Below are 22,000 nucleotides of genomic sequence, written 5' to 3' on the forward strand. Positions count from 1 at the left end.
TGTCTACTGACTTCATAGGAACATTCACCAGAGACCTGAATGTCGCTGCCAAGGTAAATAAACCTCTGGAAGTGGTCAACATTCTCTCCGCAGGCAGACACTTCTGATGGTTGTGCCCAAGAGGTCATTAAAGGTCTGGATCTTGGTTTTTATCCAGGACACTCGCAAGCCCAGACACTCAGACTCCTCACTCAGTGTTTTGAGAGCTAAGATTAGAGCCTCCATTGACTGCGAAGATCCCAGCATCATTGCTAAAGTTAAGATTAGTGAATTGTTCTTTACCAATAGATTAACCACAGCTGCTCTTTAGGTCACTCCTCTTTGGAAAGTAAGCGTAAATCTGAAATGTAAGGGAACAAGTACATTGGGAGTCTGTTGAACTCTACATTTGGACTGTGACTAAGCCTTGATATTAACCTCGAGTTTATTTTATTATTTTTTTCATATTTTTAATTTTTAGTTTGTATTTTACACAGATATAAACCAAGATACAGCCATTGATTTTTAAAGTGCTACTTAATTAACTTTGTATTTTATTGTTCTTTCTGAAGGTCACATGAAACTGCAGTACCCATGTTTGTCCTAAGATGTTTAACAGAAGCATTGCCTGAAAACAGGTAAGAAACCGCTTATGCTTAATTTTGCCAAAAGTTAATGGTGCTTGTAAAAGATTACTAAAAATGCATTCATGTCACAGAAATCCAACCTGTTCTGATATCTGGATATGCATGACAATAGATAAAAAATATTTTGGTATGCCAAGAGATTTAGTCTGTCTGCTTGGTCACTGGACCATCATAATCTTTTGATGTTCAGACATTCAACAAACGTTCTGTCTTTTGTTGGTTGCAATGCAAATTGCAGCAGTGGTATAAATTGAAATGGAGAAAAATACCTTGAGTAGATAATTCTGCACAGTAAATAATGCATTCCTTTGCTTTATAAAATTTCCCTCTGTCTTGCTTGCATAGCAGCTTTGTTGTTATTTTTGTATATTGACCTCAACGATGGGCCAGTGGTGAACTGCACTCAATTACAGAACAACACTTATGTGGTACAGCATTCTGCTAATCACTTTTAATATCTCTGTAGCAATGGAATTGCTCTTTATACCAATATAGATATTTCTATCTCTATTGTTTAGTATTTCCACTTAGTTCAGTGTAATCACTATATTTAATGAGGCAGAAGAATGGCATGTTTCACATATGAAATAGAACTAGTGTTTTATTTTGTGCATAATATCATTTTGAGTAGTTTGAGCTGTGTATAACATTCAGTAATAAAAAAAAGTACTTTTTTCTTTCTTGTAGGCTTAGCCGTTTGCTTTACAAACATCAGTTTGAAGAAGCAGAAAAATTTGCTCTTCAGTTTGGTCTTGATATTGAGGTAACAAAAGTAAAATTCAATTCTGTGTGTGGTGTTTTTTTTTTTTTTTTATTTTAATAAATACGCTTTTCTTTCCTTTTACAGCTTGTATACAAAGTAAAATTAAATTTTATATTGGAGAACATGTCCTCGTTCTCTGGGGGAGGCTGTGAGCAGGCCAAGTGCATGCAACTTGTGAAGGAAGCCAAGGAGAATTTACATAAAATTTTGGTATGAACTGGGGGTTTCTAATCTAACATTTTTAACATTTCAGAGGCCGCATGAATCTTAAGAAATCTGTTTATCAGACTGTTGCTAGTTGCCACAAACAGTTGTGGGTGTTTCCATTGTTAGAGCTTGCTGATCGTGTTTCTGATTTTTAGTATCTGAATTTATTCTTCTGCACATGTTTATCAGGGGTAATTTGGTAAATGATTTTGGAAAATATCACCTCCCACCAGTACTGCACAAACACCTGATGAATGTGTTTGAAGCTGAATACTGGACTTTGAAAGAGAAATTATTTCTAAAAATTTATCTTTATAGGATGATCACTTTGTTGTGAATTACTGCATAAATACACCATGGCCAACTTTGGAAACTGCGCAGGAAATGCTGTCTTACTGCAAGTTAAGAGTAAGCGTTATTGTTACACATTCATTTTATGAATTTGACATTTTGAATTAATGTGCTATTATCTAAACAGCTAATAACCCCACCCAGGTTTTGAAGAAATATGATTCCAGAAATGTACAGCTTCTTGAAGAATTGCCTGCCTTAATAACTGAGGTAAAACAAACATAGAAAAAATAATTGTAATTGAATGAATTATTGAATCATTTGGCTTGGTTGTTCTTGCTGAGACAGTCCCATTTGTTGACTGAGTTAAACAAGTAAGTGCTTAGCCCAAAAGAAACTCTGCTCAGATATCTCCACAAAGCAACATAAAAATCATGCTTTCTCCTATATTGGCCCTTAGCTTGATGCCATTTAGATGTCTAGATTCAGTTTCATTACCTTTTTGCAGATGTTTAGCATAACAGATGCTACCTCATGGACATTACATCAGTGGCGTAGCGTGGGCTTTCGTCGCCTGGGGCCGACCGGAAATTTGCCGCCCCTCTATTTAGTTATTCTTAAAAAAAATAGACAAAATAAAAAAAAGCTGCATTCAATTTTTTTATTGATTAAAAATTTACTTTTCGTATTTTTTTAATAGCAAAATCTTTTATACAATTGTCAATATCAATATGTATGTCATGTTCAATTGCCAGAATAGCTAAATTTGTTAGCCTTAACGTGGACATAGTTGATCTGAGATAATTTTTGATTAATTTGAGCTTAGAGAAGCTTCTCTCGCAACTAGCATTACTGATGGCAGATGTTAAAAAAATTCTCAACATTATGACAATGCAAAATTTGGTAAACCATCTTCAAGTTTGGACTCAATAATATATTTTAATAAACTCGGAGAGCCGGACCTAATGAGTTCTTTTTTACAGTCTGGGTCTGTTGCAGCTACAAAAGCTTGTAGACGTACGCGCTCAAGTAGAAATTCTTCTTTATTAATGTCTTGAGGAGCTTGGTCTAAGTTAAGCTCGTCCCTGCTCAATATCACTTCAGGTCTTAAAAAATCATATTTTTGTGCTAGATTTTGCAACTGTTGGAATCTTTCTCGAATTTCAGCAGATACTCTGTCTATTGAAAATTCACTTAGGTAGGTTTTATCGTCACTAGATACTGTCGTAGATTGACTCTACAATGCGCTGTAAAAATGTCTGAGAAAATTTCTGTTGCACCACCTGCTTCACCTGCCACCCTTTCCGCACCCGCGCTGTCTGCTTGGCTTGAATCAGCGCGGGCGATTTGCAGTTTCAAATATACCTATATTTTTAAATTTAAATATCATGGTGATTGCCGCCGCCTTTTGATACGCCGCCCGGGGCCATGGCCCCCTCGGCACCCTCGCTACGCCACTGCATTACATTGCAGAATACTGTCCTAATCCCAGGGAATTCACAAATAAAAAATATTAATGCGTTTTGTGCATTAGATTCAAATATAATTTTCATGACAGACTGTTTTCCTTTTCTTTGTGGCAGTGTGAAGTTAGACTTGAACAAGACAAACTTTATTTACTTCTAATAAGTCTCTCATTACAGATATACACTGCTTTGGCAAAGCTTGCTACCTTTTATGGAGCTTTTGGACCTGACAAGTTTAGGTGCGTATTCTGCATGTTCTTTCATTTTAATCTACATTTTTTTTAGGCGAAGCAGGCAGCATTTGAGTTTTATCTACTTTATGTACATGGTATTTATAGCTTATACCGTATTTGCTTGTACAATATAATTCAGAGTTAGAGTATTTGTAGGCAAATCTGTAGCACTTCCTTCCATTCTCTGCTTTGTGCACCACCTACTAATAACTTTTGTCAGAAATTTAGAAATCCAGTGGTTCAGCACACTATTCAAATATGGTGTAAGGACAGAAACTTGAAGATAAGGAGATATTAGTTTCACTTGCACAATTACAAAATTATTATTTCCTTAGAGTATCTAGAATGGGGGCACCCTTGCATCTTTCTCAATAGCTGTACAGTACAAGACATAATCATAGTGAGTGTTATAGGTTCGTCCATGTATGCTCTGATTGGCAGAAGCCTCCGTCCGAGTCTTATGTACAGTCCTCCAGCCACCCATCAGGATGCTCCAATGATCACCTTCATGGTCATGGTGAAGGCTACTAGAGAGATGGTATAACCAGGCATGATTCCCATTTCCATATGCTGCCATGTTGTGGTGTAGTTTGCTGCTGTTATATATAGTTGTACATCCCAGAAGTAGGTTCTTGAAAAGTTTTGTAATGACCACTGGAAACCTGAAGAAGTCGAATGTAGTCTGTAGGACTTTGTGAGGGTCTCGGCTGAAGGCATTGGCAAGGTCCAGGAACATCATGTGAAGGTGTGTTTCTTCTTTCTTGGATCTGATGCCAGATGTTGCTAACATTTCCCAGGCACCCAGAGAAGCCCTATAATGCCTACTTTCTGGACTGATGTATCCAATCAGATGGTTTCTTTGTAGGTATATGGCCAACAATGCTATGTTGTTGAGATCTTCAGTTAGTTCCACGTTGATAATATGTTTGTGTTCTTTTGAAAAATCTTGCCTTGAGTATTTATACATTATTAATTGCAAGTTAGGGATTTTGCAAAAAGAAACCGGACCAAAATCCTTTCCCCATGTTAAATTGGGGTTTTACTTTAGAAAACCACAATAAAGATACAGCACAAGTCAACTCAAAATTTTACGTACATATATCTATTGAACCCAATACAGGTTCTTTGAGTCAAATTTTCTAGGGATTTTCCTTTCTAAAACTGTATGAGGAAAAAAATCTTTGCCTAATTTTTCAAAGAGCTTTGCAGTTATAGTAGACAGATGCCTAATTCTTTAATTACTTATGTAGGACATAAGTCCTATAAGATGTTACTGCATAACTAACGTTTTGTTATGAAAACTTTCATACTCTACATAGCCCGTGTCTACAAAAGCCATTTGTATGGAATCATTTTGTTAATTTAGCCTGCTTTATTACACAGTCCAGTTAGTAGCACCATAGCATAGCAAAGGGGATCTGTACTGGGGGAGAGGGACAAATGCTTAATGAACATGACATGCATGCTTTGGAATTTTTTTTTGTGTATGTGCAATTTTCAAGCTTCAAGTTTCCATAGCTCTCGTCACTTGAGCTCACTATACAATCCTTTGTCACAAACACATTGTGTCATGTTCTTCAATTTGAAAAATCCTTTTCTTCACTTGGCTCTGCCTTCAGCTGCTCTGTTCATCTGCCTATTTGTTCCTTTTTACTGAATATTACCTTAAGTTGATAGATTTTTTTCTTCGTATTGATCTTCTAAGATCTCTCCAAGATTCTTCTCCTGATCACACTGTTCATCAGGCAGCCACCTCCCCATAAAGGAGGTACAATGGGAACGTTTAATTTCTTTTATGTAAAATCAGAAACAAAAATTACATTTTAAGGAACAACTCAAACGTTTTAAAAATATATCTGGCTTTATCAGTGTTACACTTGAGTAACTGTTCTACCTTTGAATGGCTATTCATATTAACACTTTACCACCTCTCTCACCTTCAGTACCATAGTAGATCTTGGAATATAGCTGTTCAGCGGAGTCTTGCTTATGGTAACACTGTTCTCTTATTTCTAATTTTAATTTAGTTTTGAAAGCAATTAAACTTGTGTACTGAGTGTTCTTTTAAATCACACAATGTACCATCAGAATATTTACTATTTGCTTATTTTCAGACTTGATGACATATTTTTTAATTCTAGTAATATATCTTCTTCTTGACAATGATCATTTCACACTGAAGCTACATCAGCAGCATGGCCTAAAATGAAAATTAGGTAAATGTAGTGAAGATGGTATCCTAATTTCCATTCAAAACTGCATAAAGGAGTGAACTCGTATATGAATATTAGTTTTCCAATCGGTCTAAAATAAATTGTTACATTTTGAAATATGCACTTTTTGATAATTTTGAATATTGGCAATATATAGTATTTTTATTTTTTTTTCCTAGTGGAATCTCATGGATTACTTTTCTGAACAACAAAGACCCATTAAATGAAATTTTCAGCCATTTAAGAGAAAGAAACGTAAAGTGTGCACAGTTCCTTTGGCTTCGAAGTCAGGTAAAATGCCTCAATCACTTGAAAGATACTATACATTGTGGTTTGATGCACCTAGCTATCTTTTTTAGTCTGTCTATCCCTCAATTTTCTCAAGTTGAGGGGACATTTCAACAGCACTATCTATTAGGAGTAGTTAAAAAATAAATAAATTGAGAAATTTAGATTACAAATTCTGAGTAAATAAAGCAGGTGGTGTAGTTCTGTCAATGAAAATTATGATAATTATTAAAACATTCTAAAACCAACGTCAGCGTTGTGGGTACTGAATCCTGTCCACTCTCACATCTCTGGACCCACTCAAAGTATTTTACCTTTTACAAAGATCTTTATATTAGTATATGATAAAATTGATTTGAATTGTGTTATTTTTTTGCTGTTGCTCATTAAAATACAAGTATGCTCAAAGTTAAGCATTTTAGTTATTTGGTCATATTTTAAAAATCTGCCCTTGTCAAAGTAAGTTACATTCAATTAGTTCTGTAAGTCAATTGACACATTGATTCAGAACTTTTTCATAAATAAATATCAATAGTAGTTAATTTTTAATTTCTAAAATATAATTCTATTTGAGGCGGCATGGTGGTGCAATGGTAGTGCTGCTGCCTCGCAGTTAGGAGGCCTGGGTTTGCTTCCTGAGTCCTCCCTGCATGGAGTTTGCATGTTCTCCCCGTGTTTGCGTGGGTTTCCTCTGGGTGCTCCGGTTTCCTCCCACAGTCCAAGGACATGCAGGTTAGGTGCTTTGGCGATCCTAAATTGTCCCTAGTGTGAGCTTGGCATGTGTGTGTGTGTGTGTGTGCACTGCAGTGGGGTGGCGCCCTGCCCGGGGTTTGTTTCTTGCCTTGCACCCTGTTTTGGCTGGGATTGGCTCCAGCAGACCCCCGTGACCCAATAGTTAGGATATAGTGAGTTGGATAATTGATGGATGGGTAATTCTATTTGATTTAACTTCACAATGTTTTTTTTTTCTTACTTTGAAAATTTTTTTAATCATATTTCAAATTTATCTTTGTTTCAAAAATGAACAACTATATTTTAACTTAACGTATTGGTTAATACAAACATTTGGATAGCTAATTCTCTCTTGTATGAAAGAGAAATGTAAAAATGGGTTTTCTCCCCTGTGTAAACTGCTTCTTTGTGTCTATCAAGCAATATCTAATTTTGTGTTCGCTTGTATTTTTTAATGCAGCCAGAATTTGAAAAAGATTTCAATGTGGAGAAATTGGAGACATTTCTTAACAGCATCCCAACTGATATTTCTTCTTGTGACATTTGTCTTTGGTTTAAAACTGTTATTATCCCTTTTGTGAAGAGAGTAGTACCAAAAGGACAGGTAATAGCTTAATGATTATTTAAGATTTATTTCCTGTAGTACTAGGGTTTTAGCAAATACTTAAGTAATCACTACTTTTCTGTTTGCTTTGTGGTATGTGCAAAAGTACAGTATTTGTGCTTAGGTATATAAATATTTTTCTTTGGTATGCATTAAGCTTTAACGAGTAACAAGCAATCTAGATAATTTTTTGTTTGTGAATTTACTCCAGTATGGTTGACTTTCTGTTGCCATTTGGTAGATGCCTTAAAATAGGAGTTTGTGTTGGTGTTTTTAGACCTCCATGTTGATTCTATATTTATGATACACTATTTACAGTAATAGTATATATGTTTTATGTAATTGTAGAAAATTCTGGCAAGATGGTTGGAGCACAGGTCACAGAATCTTGAACTGACAGAAAAGGTACAGTACAAGAAACAGTTGATTCATTTTTGAATGGTTCCCTAAAATTAAAAGTCATTTACTTTTATTTACTTGGAGAGTTTTGATTTTATTTTAGTGGAACTGGCCAGAAAATGGCCTTGAAATGGCTAAGTTGCTGTTTGTGTCGGCAAATCCAAATGGTTTAGGATTATGCTCTTCAAGCATCTGGATTCCCATGGTAAGTATGGCCTAACTCAATAGTTATTAATGATATTACATTTGTAATAGGTTTTCTAACACTTCAGCTATATTACTTGTTTTTGTTTTGTTATGCTTAATCTGACTGTGTGTTGCATATTTGCCCTCATGTCATGAAGAAATCAATGTCACAGCGTCTTTTTTTTTTTTTTTTAATTTTACAGATTTTATTGAAATCACACAACATTCCATACAAATAGGTCGATTTTGCAAGAATAGGATTGAAAACAAATCAACCCCACACCTGAGTACTTATTTTAAGTACTGATCTGTCTATTAACCACAGTTTTGTGGTTAAGCTAAGTTATCATTTGGGGATTTTTTTATGTTGTTAGTGTTTACTTGGAGAAGTGCTTTCACAATTCTGCTCGTATTAATTAAATTAGGTCAGATATTATTTGTTATCTTGTGCCTAATGTAATGATAAACAACTTTGATGTTCTTGCTTTATGCACCTCTACCTTCATGCGCCTTATGCATCCTGCAGACATGAAGCTGTTGTGAACTTTGAATATGTTAAGAATGTTTTTGACCACTTTGATCCACTAGAGACAGGTTTAGAAATGTTTAAATTGTACATCTTTGTCTTCCTGAACCAATAAACTATGATTGTAGTACCATAGTGCACAGACTAATATCCATTCCCCCACGCCCCCAAATCCATACCACTTCAAACTGAGGTTTTAAAGCAGAATAAGTGGCTGGTATAGGGCTACCAGTCAAACTAACATTACTTGTATTTTGGCCAAGAAAGACAGATTTTTGCAGGAGTCAGCCATTAATGCTCACCACAAAACCACATATTTAATATTCTTAATAAAATGTCTACATTGCTTGCCTTGCTTCATTGTCTTAAAAATTTCTTTTTGATTACTTATTGACTCATATTTTAAACCTGTAAATAATAGAGTTCATGTGGAGCTAATTACGTTCAATTTAACAATGAAAACAAATTAATAATCTGTTTATACTGGACTGTCCATGAAATTTAAAATTTAATTTCCTTTTATTATTTTCATCCTTGAATGCATCTTTTATATCATCTTATTTTGGTTATCTGTTTAACTCATTTTTAGAAAAAAGACAGTGAGTGTGAAGAAATGGAGAATTTAAAGAGACTCGTTCAAAACCTGCAGCAGTTGCTGGACCTGTACACCAAATATAACTGCAAGCTCCGACTGTCTGAATTTGAAAAGGCAGGGTTTATTTGCAGATGTCAGCTTCACTATACCAGAATACTTTGTTACACTGTGGTTATTTTTACTTCATGTTTTTTCTCTTTAGGAGACAACTGCTACTATTGTTTTCCGCATGTTAGATAAAGTTTTAGCTCCAAAGCTCATACCTTCTACTTTGGAAAAAATTATAAAGCCATACATTCAAGAGCATAACTTGCCCTTAGAAGAACTTCTGCTACAATATATAAAGGTGTGTAATAAATTAAATCACTCCATCAAAATCAAGTTACAATAAAATGTGTTTCAAAATTATCCAGATATTTAAGCTATTTAAGACTATGTTGTGTTTGACTAGTTTCTAATAACAAAATTAAACATGTTAATCTGTTTAAAAAGATGTAAATATTAGCAGTAATATTTTTGTTCATTGGAACTGTCTCTGTGCATGTTGATTTTACAACATCTCAAGGTAAATATTTTCTTTGCTTGTCTTTCTGAATATACCTTACTCTGGACCATTCATACACCACCATTCATACACCATCATTCATACACCATGATTTGGTGACTTTTTCTTTGTGTGTAGAATTTCAAATCTAGATTTTACAAATGCAAGGATATCTCTGACTTTCTTTTCATTTTCTTCAAAGGATTTGCTAGATAGATGTAGTTCTCGAGCCATTTCTCTGTTTGAGACAGAATGGGAAGCCAAAGCTATGGCTGTTTTGGGCTGTATGTCTGATAAGGATGTAAGTAGTAGCTTAAAGATAATTCTGTCTGAAACAGTTATTTCCCTGCAGTTTAAACATCTATTGGGATGTAGAGACATTGTAAAGACTGCTGTATTTAGTTTTGTAAAAATTTAAGGTTATAATGTAGCCAAATCTATAGTCATTATAGTTTATGGAAAAACTAGCTGTCCCCCACGGCTCCACCTGCGTAGAAGTGAAACGGGACAGTGAGGAGGACCCTGCCTGACTCCCCACTACTGATGTCACACATCTACCTCCCCTCGGCCCACAGCCTCTGTTTTCTATTAGCGTGATTATATCACTCCTGCAAGCGATATGATACTTAGCACGATGAGAGAAGTCGCAGAATCAAACGGAATGTTTGAGCAAATTATAGGAAAAAACCCAATCTAAATCCGTTAAGTAGTTTTCTTGTGAAAAGCGGACACACAGACAGAAGTTGGATTTTATATACTGTATATAGAGATGTATGTACCACTTAGAATAAAATTATAAATGTTAGTATTTTTTTCTTAATTGCATTTTGTGAATTGTAATAATTTTCAGGATTAGTGTCATTTTTGTCATATCAACTAGTAGTTCGTTAGGTGTTGTTTTTTAGTTTTTCAAGTAAACACTTGAGATGTTAAGAAAAAAAATATCATAATAAATTGTATTTTACTGCTTTCAAAGGCATAGTCACTTGTAAGATCAGCTTTGTTTTTCATAAGTGTGACTTACGAAGTATGTGGATTATCCCTCCAATGAACTGGCATATTTTGCAGGATCAGTGTCTGCCTTACTTTCATCTCTGATGGGATAGGTACTGACTGTACCTCACTGTGAACAGGATAGGCAGAATATAATAAAAGCAGAACATAAAATAGATGTATGTTTATTTCAAAATCCATGTAATGCAGTCTAGAGATAAAGATTCTAAGACTCTAATTGGGGACTGTTTATTCACAAATTGTGAAAATGATCACAATAACTTACCCTGCTTCATGCTTTTTGAGTATTTTGTTGGTGAATCTTTTACGGATAATGATAAACCTACAGGAAAGCCAATACTGGCACTCCACATGTGTTTATTCCATATTACTTTCAGGTGTCTAGCTATGTTTCATTATTGAACTGAAATAAATACCTAAAAATTAGAAATAATGTGACAGAGAAGTACACACTCATAAATGATATTTGCTTTACAGCTGATCTTTGAGGCAGTTCTGGAAATAATGTATAAATCTGTAATGCCATGGAGTGAAGCTGTAGAACAACTTGTCAAACAGCACTTAGAAATGGACCATCCCAAGTAAGTCTTAAAGCTATGAAATAATCTCTCAAATATAAGAATGTACCTCTTGGTTAAAAAATAAATTGTGTTCAATTTGCAGATTAAAATTGCTCCAAGAGAACTACAGATTCATGGAAATGAAAAAACTTTTAAGAGGGTATGGAATCCGAGCTTTTACTCTGTCTGATGACAAACCAGTTATGGTGGGTTTATATAATAATCTTTTATTTAAATGAAACCATATATAATAAACCCTGGCAATTATTGATTAATTTCTCGTGTGTGTGTAGAACAGTGTTTCCCAACCTTGGTCCTGTGGTCCCCCTGTGACTGCAGGTTTTTGTTCCAACCAGATTCCTCATCAGTAACAACACCATATAGCACTGATCTCATTTAATTAGCTAGTATCATTTTTCTTTTATTCTCCATTCAGAAAAGCACAGCAGCATGGTTTTACATTTATATGACATTTAGAAATATTTCTGCTTTTGCTATGAATATAAATGCTTAACTCTATTTTGTTGATTTCATTATATTTTGCTATTTTTCTGTGCAGTTCTTTCCCTTCATTGTATCTTATTAATGACAATTAAAAATGAGCAGAACCAGATACGCTGGCAAACAACACGGAATAATCAAAGGCTGCAAGTACTTTAGCATTAGACCCACTAATTAGTAAATAATGGATTATTTAAACAGTTAGAACACCTAGAAAAGTAGAATGAAAATCAAGATGAAAATAGTGTTAAAAAGAAAAAAATATATATTATTCTCATATAACTGACAAACTTAGTTTTTTAATTTCTGTATTGTTCCCAAAGCACAGAACTTGTGAAATCACAGTTCACTTAATTAGCTCAGGATTCCAATTAAAAACAGAAGCTGTTTAGAACAAAAACCTGCAGCCACAGGACCGAGGTTGGGAATCACTGGTGTAGATGTATACGTGGAGTAAAGGAGAATTCACTTTTTATCTTTTCCTCATTAAGAAATGGTAGACTCCTTTTAAGCTTGAAAATGTCCAATTTTATCTCTTTATTATTACATTTATTTTAGATAGATGGGTGTTAAAAGAGAAAATTAATGGCTGGGGTTTATTTGTTTTCGAATCTAGTTTTGTTAAACTTGACTTGCTTGTATGGAATTGATTTCTGTAAAATGCAAGAAGAAAAGAGAAATTAAATGTATTACCACTTATATATTAACAAGTCATAAATGAGGTAGCTTTAATAAGGAATAGTGGCACATACGTCCACTCTGGTGATTTGATGGATTTAACTCCTAAATTAATTGGTGGTATACATTACTTGCTTAACCAATAGGTACTGGCACCTTATAATTTAAAGAAATTTTATTTTTTATTTTTTTTTAATAGATGTCAGTTATCTTAAAGATAACTTTTAATGTGTTTCAAAAATATATATATATTTTTTTCTATCATTGCCTGGAGATAACAAAATTAACGTCAGATATATTTGAAGTTATCTGTTTTTTTTTCCACAACTGTATGTTTTAGTGCTTTTTTATATGTAGTTCTATAAGTTTAATGATTTCAGCATAGGAGGAAGTAAATAAACTTTTAACCTGCTTCTGAATGGAAAATGTAACGTGGCTTGTGCCAAAGGAAAACCTTAATCTTCCCATATCTCTTATTACTCAGAGTTTAATTAAGTACATCCTGAAGCAGGATTTACCCTCTTCCTTGGAAGATGCCATAAAAGTGGCTCGGGCGTATATGCTCCCAGCTGTTGAAGTTTACGTACTAAGAGTCATCTACCTGATTGATAAGAATAAGGTAGGCAAGCCAAGGAACTGGCTCGGTAAGACAATGCAAAAATGTAGCATAAACATATTTTCAGGAAAGTTTTTAAACTGTTGGTTGTAGTTTGAATAATCTGAGTTATCTCAAAACACTTTTGCTGGAGAAGTTCATAACATTTGATTTTTGCAGTAAAACTTTTATGCATGGTGTAGCAATAGTTGGCTCCCTTGCAAGTATGAATAGGTTTGATGGTGCATGTCTATACGCTTTCTTTTTTTTCCCCTGTAAATGACTTGTCAGTTATAGATGCCAAGACCCTTAACCAACTTTTCTGTTTAAATATCATACGTCTGTCTCACATTCAGATTCCTCTATCATTTATAAAAAAACAAATGGCCATTCAAACCCCATTTTAGACATTAACTATACTTAACTGAATGGTTTTCTTATTTTGTGTAATATATTTTTTTATGTTTGCACATTAATTGATCTGCCTATCCATTTTTCATTCTTAGTTCATTTTGAAGATGTTCAGAATATACAGTACTAGTCTTTTCTGACATTAAGGGTCAAGGCAAGAACTAGTAATGAAAAGTATTGATTTTATTTTTATTCTTTTTCTGAAGGTAATAGTCATCATATTAGAAAAGTAGCAGTTTTGCATCACATGTCAGGGATGATTTTTTTATGTATACATTGTATGTTATTTTATTACAGGGGGATGAATCTTTAAATCTCCTAAAAAGCCTGTCATCTGATGATGCAGAGAGTACTGCAGAGAGGCTGATAATATGGGCTCGTCTGGAGCTTCAGGATAAGGCTTCTTACTTAGAAAAGGTTAACATGCTGAAGGCATTTCTTGGGTGAATTCTAAAACAATGCAATTCTGTAGCTAAATCTGACACCTAAGGATAAAATAATTATTACCTTTTTGCTGTCATATAAATGGTGTTACTACGTAAACAGATGTAATGTTATGCCCTTATTGGTATGATTGCTTATTTGAAATGTTGTATTATTTTGAATCAGTTATCTGCTTCTCTTCTAAGTGAAGGAAGATTTAAACATCCCTATGTTCAGTTATTCATTAAAAATATTATGAAATTGGCAGAGTTGTAGGGGTATTAGCAATTGGATACAACCAAACTTTGATGTTTCTTAATACTTTAATAATGGTGATGTTTTTTAAATGCTGGTTGTTATGAAAAAAAATTACTGAATTTATGTATTATGCCCTTGTATGTTTCTTTTAGGACACACAGCATCGCATTGCAGTTGCACGGACCACTGTTGATATTCTGAAACTAATGCATAGCATTCAGAAGGGTATATTTTCTGATAGTTTTTAATACTGCTTTTTATGTTAAGTTTTTAATGAAGTAAATACTTATTAACTTTGTGAATACAGTGTCTCATATGCTCATGCTTAGGAACAGAAGTATAGGAAATCTATGACCTAAACATATATGAAAACCTGAAGTCAATTAGTATTTATTTAATAATAATAATAATAACACATTTTATTTAATAGGCACCTTTCTTATCACTCAAGGTCACCTTACAATAAAGTTAAACAACAATTAATAAAATAAAAACAAGAAAAAGATAAATCACAAAGCAATGATTAGCAAATTCACAATTGATATGCCAGCTTGAAAAGATAAGTTTTGTAGTTTCATACTGTGCTATTAAATCAAGCTGACGAATATGACAGGGAAGAGAATTCCAGAGTTGAGGAACACTATGAGAGAATGCTCGAGCTCCCATAGAACTGAGTTTGATGTGTGGTACAGAAAGTAGAGCTGCAGATGAAGAGCTGAGTAAGCGAGAGGGAGTGTAAATCTGGAGGAGATCAGTGAGGTAGGGAGGAGCAAGGTTGTGGAAAGCTTTAAATGTTAAGAGCGGTATTTTGTATTGTATTTTGTAATTAACAGGGAGTCAGTGAAGTTGAGAAAGAATATGTGTAATATGTTCAGTGGATTTAGAACAGGTTATTATCCTGGCAGCAGAATTTTGAATAAGTTGTAAGCGATGAATACGTTTTTGTGGAATGCCAGATAGAATAACGTTACAGTAATCTATACATGAGGTGACTAGGGCATTAATCAATACTTCAGTACTTTGCTGGGTAAGAACAGTGCGAAGTCTATAAATGTTTCGGAGATGGAAGAAGGCATTCTGAGAAATGGTACTTATATGGAAAGAAAAAGAGAGAATACTGTCAAGAATAACGCCCAGGCTCTTAACTTGGGAATATATATTTGTGTTAATATTGTTGATTAAAATAGAAGAATGGTTAACCTTAGCAAGTGTAGATTTAGAGCCAATGAGGAGCACCTCAGTTTTATTGCTGTTTAGTTGGAGAAAATTGTGAGTCATCCATGTCTTTATGTCTTGGAGACATGCCATAAGGGCATCTAGAGGGAAAACAGAAGTGGATTTAGTGGATAGATATAGCTGTGTGTCATCAGCGTAGCAATGAAACTTAATACCATGGTTCCGGAATATACTACCTATTGGGAAGATATAAATGAGAAAAAGAAGCGGCCCCAAAACAGAGCCCTGCGGAACTCCCTGAGTAATGACTGCGTTCTCAGATTTAAAGCCCTTTATTTGAACAAATTGCTTCCTGTCAGTGAGGTAGGAAGAAAACCACTGGAGAACAAGGCCACAGACTCCACAACTAGCTAGACCCGGAGAAGGTCATTTGTGATTTTGACCAGGGCACTTTCTGTGCTGTGTTTAGGGCGAAACCCAGATTGAAACTTTTCAAAAGGGTTATTTTTTGAAAGGTGGGACTGGAGTTGGGAGGCAACTATCTTTTTAAGAATTTTGTATATAAATGGAACATTTGAAATAGGCTGATAATTGTTAAGGATATTTGGGTCTAAACCAGGTTTTTTCAGAATTGGAGTAATTGAGGCTGTTTTTAGTGAGAGGGGGACCGTGCCTGTAGTAAAGGAAGAGTTAACTATAGTCGTTATCATGGGGGAGATATGTGACAGACAGGACTTAACAAAGCTTGTAGGTATTGGATCTAAGTGGCTTGTGGAAGAATTAGATTTTGTTACAAGCTCCAAGATATTATTTTCAGCTGGTAAACTGAAATCTGAGAATAGGGTGGTTGGTAAGGGAACATGGGTGATAGTGGAGAGTATGTCATTTTCTGCAGAAATAGAGGAGGCAAGTTGGTGGTGGATTTTTTCAATTTTTGAATTGAAGAAATCCAGAAAAGTGCAGCAGTATTTAACAGAGAGGTTATGGTGAGCAGTAATTTCTGGTTGTGTAATTAGCCTTTTTATCATAGAATAAAGAGCTCTAGTATTATTCCCTCCTGTATTGATGATGTTAGAATAATATACGGTTTTGGCAGCAGAGAGAGCATTTTTGTATTTCAACATGTGATCTGAGTGCATTTCCTTGTGTACAAGAAGACCCGTCTTTTTAGCTAGGCGCTCCAGCTGTCGGCAGGAGGCTTTGAGCTGATGGAGTTCAGATGTAAACCAGGGAGCAGTGCGAATAAATGAGACATCCCGTGTTTTTGAGGGAGCTAGTGTATCAAAGGCAGAGGACAGAGCAGCATTGTAATGGTCTACTAATTCCGATGGTGTGGTAGCGGAAGGAGAAACAGCCTGGGATTGCAATAAATGTATAAGGGAGTCTGGGTGTGATACCAGAGCAGCAAATTAAGTCTAAAATGTAATCCTTGTTATGAGTCGGAAAGTTGACATATTGAATTAAATTAAAACAGTCAAGAATTTCATTAAAATCATTTGTCAGTGCATCAGTTGGCACATCAATGTGTATGTTAAAATCACCCATGAGGATGACTTTAGCAGACATTGCACACAGCGTTGTTAAAACAATAGAAAGTTTAGCAATAAAAACACTTGATAGTTTAGGATGTCTGTATAAAACAGCAATTTTAATAGGTGAAGGTCCACAGAGTTTGCCAGCTAACAGTTCAAAGGATGGATACGCTGGAAGAGGTATCGATAACAGTTTTAAGTCTTTACGGTATATTATTGCAAGACTACCTCCCCTCCCTGAAGAATGGGATTCGGAGATACAGACAAACTCTGGAGAGAGCGCTTGATTTAGGTGTAAATAATCACCAGGTTGCTGCCAGGTCTCTGTAAGACATAAATAGTCCATCTTAGTATCTATGATAATATCACCAATCAGTAGAGTTTTGTTAGAGATAGATTGAGTATTAAATAATCCAAACTTCAAAGCGTCAATTGACGTATACTCCGGTGATTTTACCAAAGGAATCAACACGTTGTGATTAGCACATCGCTCAGAAGTATGTGGGCATGTGCATCTCTCAGATCAAACTGAAGGAATAGACCCGCTGCTACTCCTGCTGAGGCAAAAACGACGACGAGAGCCTTGGTGAACGTACTTTGGTCGTCGGAGAATGCCGCAGTGCAGCAAGAAATCAGCAGGCACTTCATAGTTTGTTCGAAGTCGATACAAGTCATCTGGTGAATATTTTAGTTTTGAAGATGTGACTGCATTAAATAGCAAAGTAGACATAATAATCCATGACAACCAATTGACGTTTATCATAGTAGATTTCCGGAAGTCACCCAAGGAAATTCCAGATTGGAAGCAAAGCAATGTACCCCTTGTGTACCTACTCAGCCCAATTAAAATAACACATTAGCCAGTAGACTGTCCCCTGTGGGATTTCCACAAGTACTTGACAATTGACAAGGGGCAGTTTCAACCACCTATTCATCAAAGCTAGTTACTTGAGAAGAGAATCAGTGCGAAAGTTTACACTTACCCACACAGGTTGCAGCCAGCAAAGAACAGTTCTACGAGGGCTCGTGTTGAGGCCGAAGGAGGCAAGGGACGCAAATGCGTGTTATCAGTTTTTAAACCAATGCAAAGGCGAAGGAAGATCCGATGCAAAAGGCAAAAAACGAGTAAAAAAACAACTAGTAAAAAGTAGACAAACGGAACACCGGCAAGCAGTGGCAGACAGAAACACCAGCGTTCACTTCCGGTATGATGATTTAAAATTTTGTTTTGAGTCCTACAATTTCCAACCATTAAAGTGTAATTTAAATACTGCTAGACCTGTCTAGGAGAGGATTGTGTACCATATAAACTAAGCACACATTTATTCTCCTGGCCTCCACAGTGCTATAAGGTACAACTGATGATATCCAAGCTCCCATACCATACCATTATCTAAGTTTGCTTAATCCTTAGACAGGGACTGGGTCCTATTTAAGCAAGCATAGAGCGCAAGACAAAAACCTGCATACGTTTGGACTGTGGGGGGAACTGGAGCACCAGGAGGAAACCCATGCTAACAGAGGGACACACAAAAGCCTTGACACAGGAAGGACATGGGAACTGAGCCTTAGTCTCCTTACTGCAAGGTTGCATTGTTACAACTGTGCCATCTGTGCAAGCACCCCCCTTTTTATTTTTTTTTTTTAGTTTGCCAAAAACATATTTTATCTATATACTGTATTCCCAAACCATCTGAAAACTAAATATAGTGTTTTACTGGTTGGCTAATGACTGTGGGCGTGATAGAATGAAGGTTCGCCGAGATATTCCTGAGATGTTGACCATTTCTGTGGGACCTGAGAACAGGTAGCCAATATAAACTGACGAATAACCAAAAAAAGTTCTTCAGTACAAATACATAGCATTGCCCCTTTTAAAAGGGAACAAAAATATAGTTTACATATAATCACTTCGGTGGTCTAATATTTTTGCCATGAAAACACACATATATTAATTCATATCACCAAGCCTTTATTATATGTGTGTTTTCATTTAGTTATTTTTGCTCAATTTCACTACTTAATCAAGGATGTCCTGAAGATGTATCATTATGTATATGCAAATATTCTAAAATTCTAAAATATCCTTAAATATTTCTGGTTCCTGGCATTCAACCTTTAATAAGGTTGTCTGAATATGCTAAACAGTCTAAATAGTCAACTAAATTTTTAAGTTTATATAGTTAAATTTATTCCCAGAAGGCTGTCACAAGGGTATCATACTCAGCCTTCCCCATGATAATTTAATATTGTAGATATAATATAAGAACATGAGATATATAGAACGTGTGTGTGTGTATATATATGTATGTATGTATGTATGTATGTACACATTCTTATATACAGTACAATATGCACATTTATATAACATTCATGTATGTGTATATACAGAATAAGTGTGTGTGTGTGTGTGTGTGTGTACATATATACATATGCATGTGTTTAAATAAATAAAACCATAGATCCAGCATGTGGCATTTGATGGTGTGAACTACCTGTAATTTGGATGGTCCGAGTTATTAATAAGAATGGACCACCCTTATCAAATATCCCCAAAGCTCACCACATCCTGTCAAATAATACATGTTGTTAGAATAGTTTTCTGAATAATCATAAGTATTTAAGGATTGCCAGATATCACACATTCACATTCATTTGTTTATTAGCTTAAAGTTAGTAAAGCTGAAGTTCATTTTAATTTGCTATTGGCATCATATTTTCTCTGTGTTTAATCCTCATCATATGGATTGTTGTCTTCATCAAAGACGTGTGCAAGACAAGGAGGACAAGGGATCCTTTGGAAAAAATGTTGATTTAGTAATCACCACAGTTTTATTGTGGAATTTCCAATGGTGACCTTATTTTCCCCTTTATTTTCTTTATTGTACAGATCCTAATAAAATGTCTAAAATCTCATACACTCTGTGACTAAGTACATAGCACATTGCTCTTTTTTCCCTTATACATCTGTAACCTTTACATAGTAAAGAAACATGCTGGAGTTAAGTTACACATGTAATTACATACATGTATTGATAAAAATGGCCAAAAGTTTTAAGGAAGGCGATTACTATGTGAATTATACCATGCCACACCCTTAGAGCCTAAGTAGCAGTACATGTTGCGTCCATAGGCAGCTCACGGCTTATCTTTAGTCTAGCTTGCTTGCAAATGTGCAAATACACTTTAAATGGCCTATTGAAACTGGCAACATCCCTGTCTCTCAATATGGCTGCCAAGATAAAGTTCTGTCTATCATAATTGTTTTTTCTAATGGCCAGATGGTTGGATGGTCAAGGCAAAGTGACCAATTTTATTCCGTTCTTACACAAAACAAGAACCAATGTGGCATCATTGTACAGAATGGCCTCTAATTCAAAATCAATCATAAACAGCCATACTTACAGACCAATAGAATTTATTTTCCATTCATTCTCAGACCAGTCACCAATGAAAGTGCTCCGGTACAACTTGCCTCCCAGTTGCTTTGTTTAATCAGTTTATGGGGTCCCTGTTTTGAATGGCTTATAGACTAAGTCCAAACATGGTCACCCTTCCCAAGCTAATCTGATGTTCCTTCTCCCTCACCATAAATTCCTCGTTTTGAGTCCATCCTAAAGGGATTGGTTATGTAAACATCAATGCACCACAGTTCTAGTAAATGAAGTACAACATGCCTCCTGAAACACATCTTATATAACATTTACTTTGTCTAATTTACAAATAAAAACATACAAAATATGTATCAACTTAAATGCTAGCAATCCATCCATCACAGCAGCTGGCTATGTCATAATGATAAATCAGTTGGGCTATGTAAAATTGTTTAACCTAAAAAAACATATTCTTACATAGTTTGTTTTGTAAACTACCCTCATATATAGCTTATCTTATGAAATTATTTTTGAATATAATAGACTACAGGTTTGATCCAGTAAAAAGAGAGATAATCTCACTATTTATTTTTGCTTATCATTGCATCTTATGTTGGCAAATGAACAAAAATAAACAAAGGGAGTTTTTCAAGACTGGCCATACTTGGCAGGGCTTTCCTTATCATCTTGCTATGTAGATATCATTGAAGTGATTCTTCTCTGCTGCAAAACACATTGGTTCCAAGACTGAGAGCAAGCCTGACATACTGACATGTTAAGTGCTGACTTTTTTGATTTCAATTTTTGACTTGTCTGAAACCCTAGGAACCATATGTGAACTAAAAAACCTTTCCTTTTAATTCTTACTTCACAATTTATTTTTCAGTCCTGTCATACTTTGTCTTTTATATTTAACTGAAAGCAGAATTTAGATTTTCACTTTTGTACAAGGAGGAAAATATTTCCCTGAAAGTGAAGAATAAATCCTAATATAGTAAGGTGATGCTAATTAATTTACGCTGATATTTTTTCATAATGATTTTCATTGTTCATTTTATTGAATAAAGGTTGATGAACAAAGTCAAAAAATTTTTATTGAAGCCTTTCCAATTTACAACCAATAATTTGTTGTGAAGGAAAATTCTATATTCTAGCATTTAGGCAGGATCAGTATAAAGATTTTAGAGGCATTGTGAACTGGTAGTAGAAGCTTATTTTTAATTCTTTAAGTTCGATCCTCTACAGGAGAGATCAATAAGCATTTGCTGCTTACGCAGTCCCTGATGTTTCATTGCCTATTGTGTCAGTATGTGCCTTGTGTTGCTTATCTTTGGATTTAACCTTTTCAACTACTTGAATGACTTTACTCATAAACAAAAATGCGTAACAACTAGTGATTCATAGCCTACAATATTTTGTAATATTTATGACTTTCATTTACAGGTAATACTTTAAAAGTAATTCAATGTGAGGATAATCTGAGAATGTTTGAAGCAATTGCTAATTTACAAGTAAGTGTAAAGATATCAATTTTATTTTTTTGCATTCAAATATTCTTTTTAATGATATTTATAAATATATTTTATGATGCTGTCTTTATTCTGTTTATTTAAAAATATGTTCCTCACTGGTTCTTTCTGATGCTTTTTGTATCAGATGATAGTAATGTATAATCCTGGATCCTAAATCCTATATGAAAAGTACAAAGGTATTCTGCCCCACCACCAAATATTTATATCCATAAAATACTGAAATATTTCTAAATCAAGAAGCAATGAGATTAGTCTATAAAAATAGATTTTCTT

At 34.8% G+C, this 22,000-nt stretch overlaps 1 protein-coding gene across 2 annotated transcripts in view; it reads left to right on the forward strand.

The window, feature by feature from the left end:
• Window positions 1-22,000, forward strand: part of kntc1 (kinetochore associated 1) — a 58,630-nt gene that overhangs the window by 12,096 nt on the left and 24,534 nt on the right. For both annotated transcript variants that reach the window (XM_039771938.1, XM_039771939.1), the window contains 19 exons: window positions 552-617; window positions 1,314-1,389; window positions 1,474-1,599; window positions 1,915-2,004; window positions 2,092-2,157; window positions 3,531-3,592; window positions 5,979-6,090; window positions 7,280-7,423; window positions 7,772-7,828; window positions 7,926-8,027; window positions 9,124-9,243; window positions 9,332-9,475; window positions 9,876-9,974; window positions 11,165-11,268; window positions 11,351-11,453; window positions 12,911-13,045; window positions 13,730-13,849; window positions 14,266-14,338; window positions 21,639-21,706. In XM_039771938.1, coding sequence (XP_039627872.1) covers window positions 552-617; window positions 1,314-1,389; window positions 1,474-1,599; window positions 1,915-2,004; window positions 2,092-2,157; window positions 3,531-3,592; window positions 5,979-6,090; window positions 7,280-7,423; window positions 7,772-7,828; window positions 7,926-8,027; window positions 9,124-9,243; window positions 9,332-9,475; window positions 9,876-9,974; window positions 11,165-11,268; window positions 11,351-11,453; window positions 12,911-13,045; window positions 13,730-13,849; window positions 14,266-14,338; window positions 21,639-21,706 — 1,867 coding nt within the window. The remainder of the gene's footprint in view (window positions 1-551; window positions 618-1,313; window positions 1,390-1,473; window positions 1,600-1,914; window positions 2,005-2,091; window positions 2,158-3,530; window positions 3,593-5,978; window positions 6,091-7,279; window positions 7,424-7,771; window positions 7,829-7,925; window positions 8,028-9,123; window positions 9,244-9,331; window positions 9,476-9,875; window positions 9,975-11,164; window positions 11,269-11,350; window positions 11,454-12,910; window positions 13,046-13,729; window positions 13,850-14,265; window positions 14,339-21,638; window positions 21,707-22,000) is intronic.

This window comes from Polypterus senegalus, chromosome 12 (assembly GCF_016835505.1).
Source record: "Polypterus senegalus isolate Bchr_013 chromosome 12, ASM1683550v1, whole genome shotgun sequence".
Classification (NCBI taxonomy): Eukaryota; Metazoa; Chordata; class Cladistia; order Polypteriformes; family Polypteridae; genus Polypterus; species Polypterus senegalus.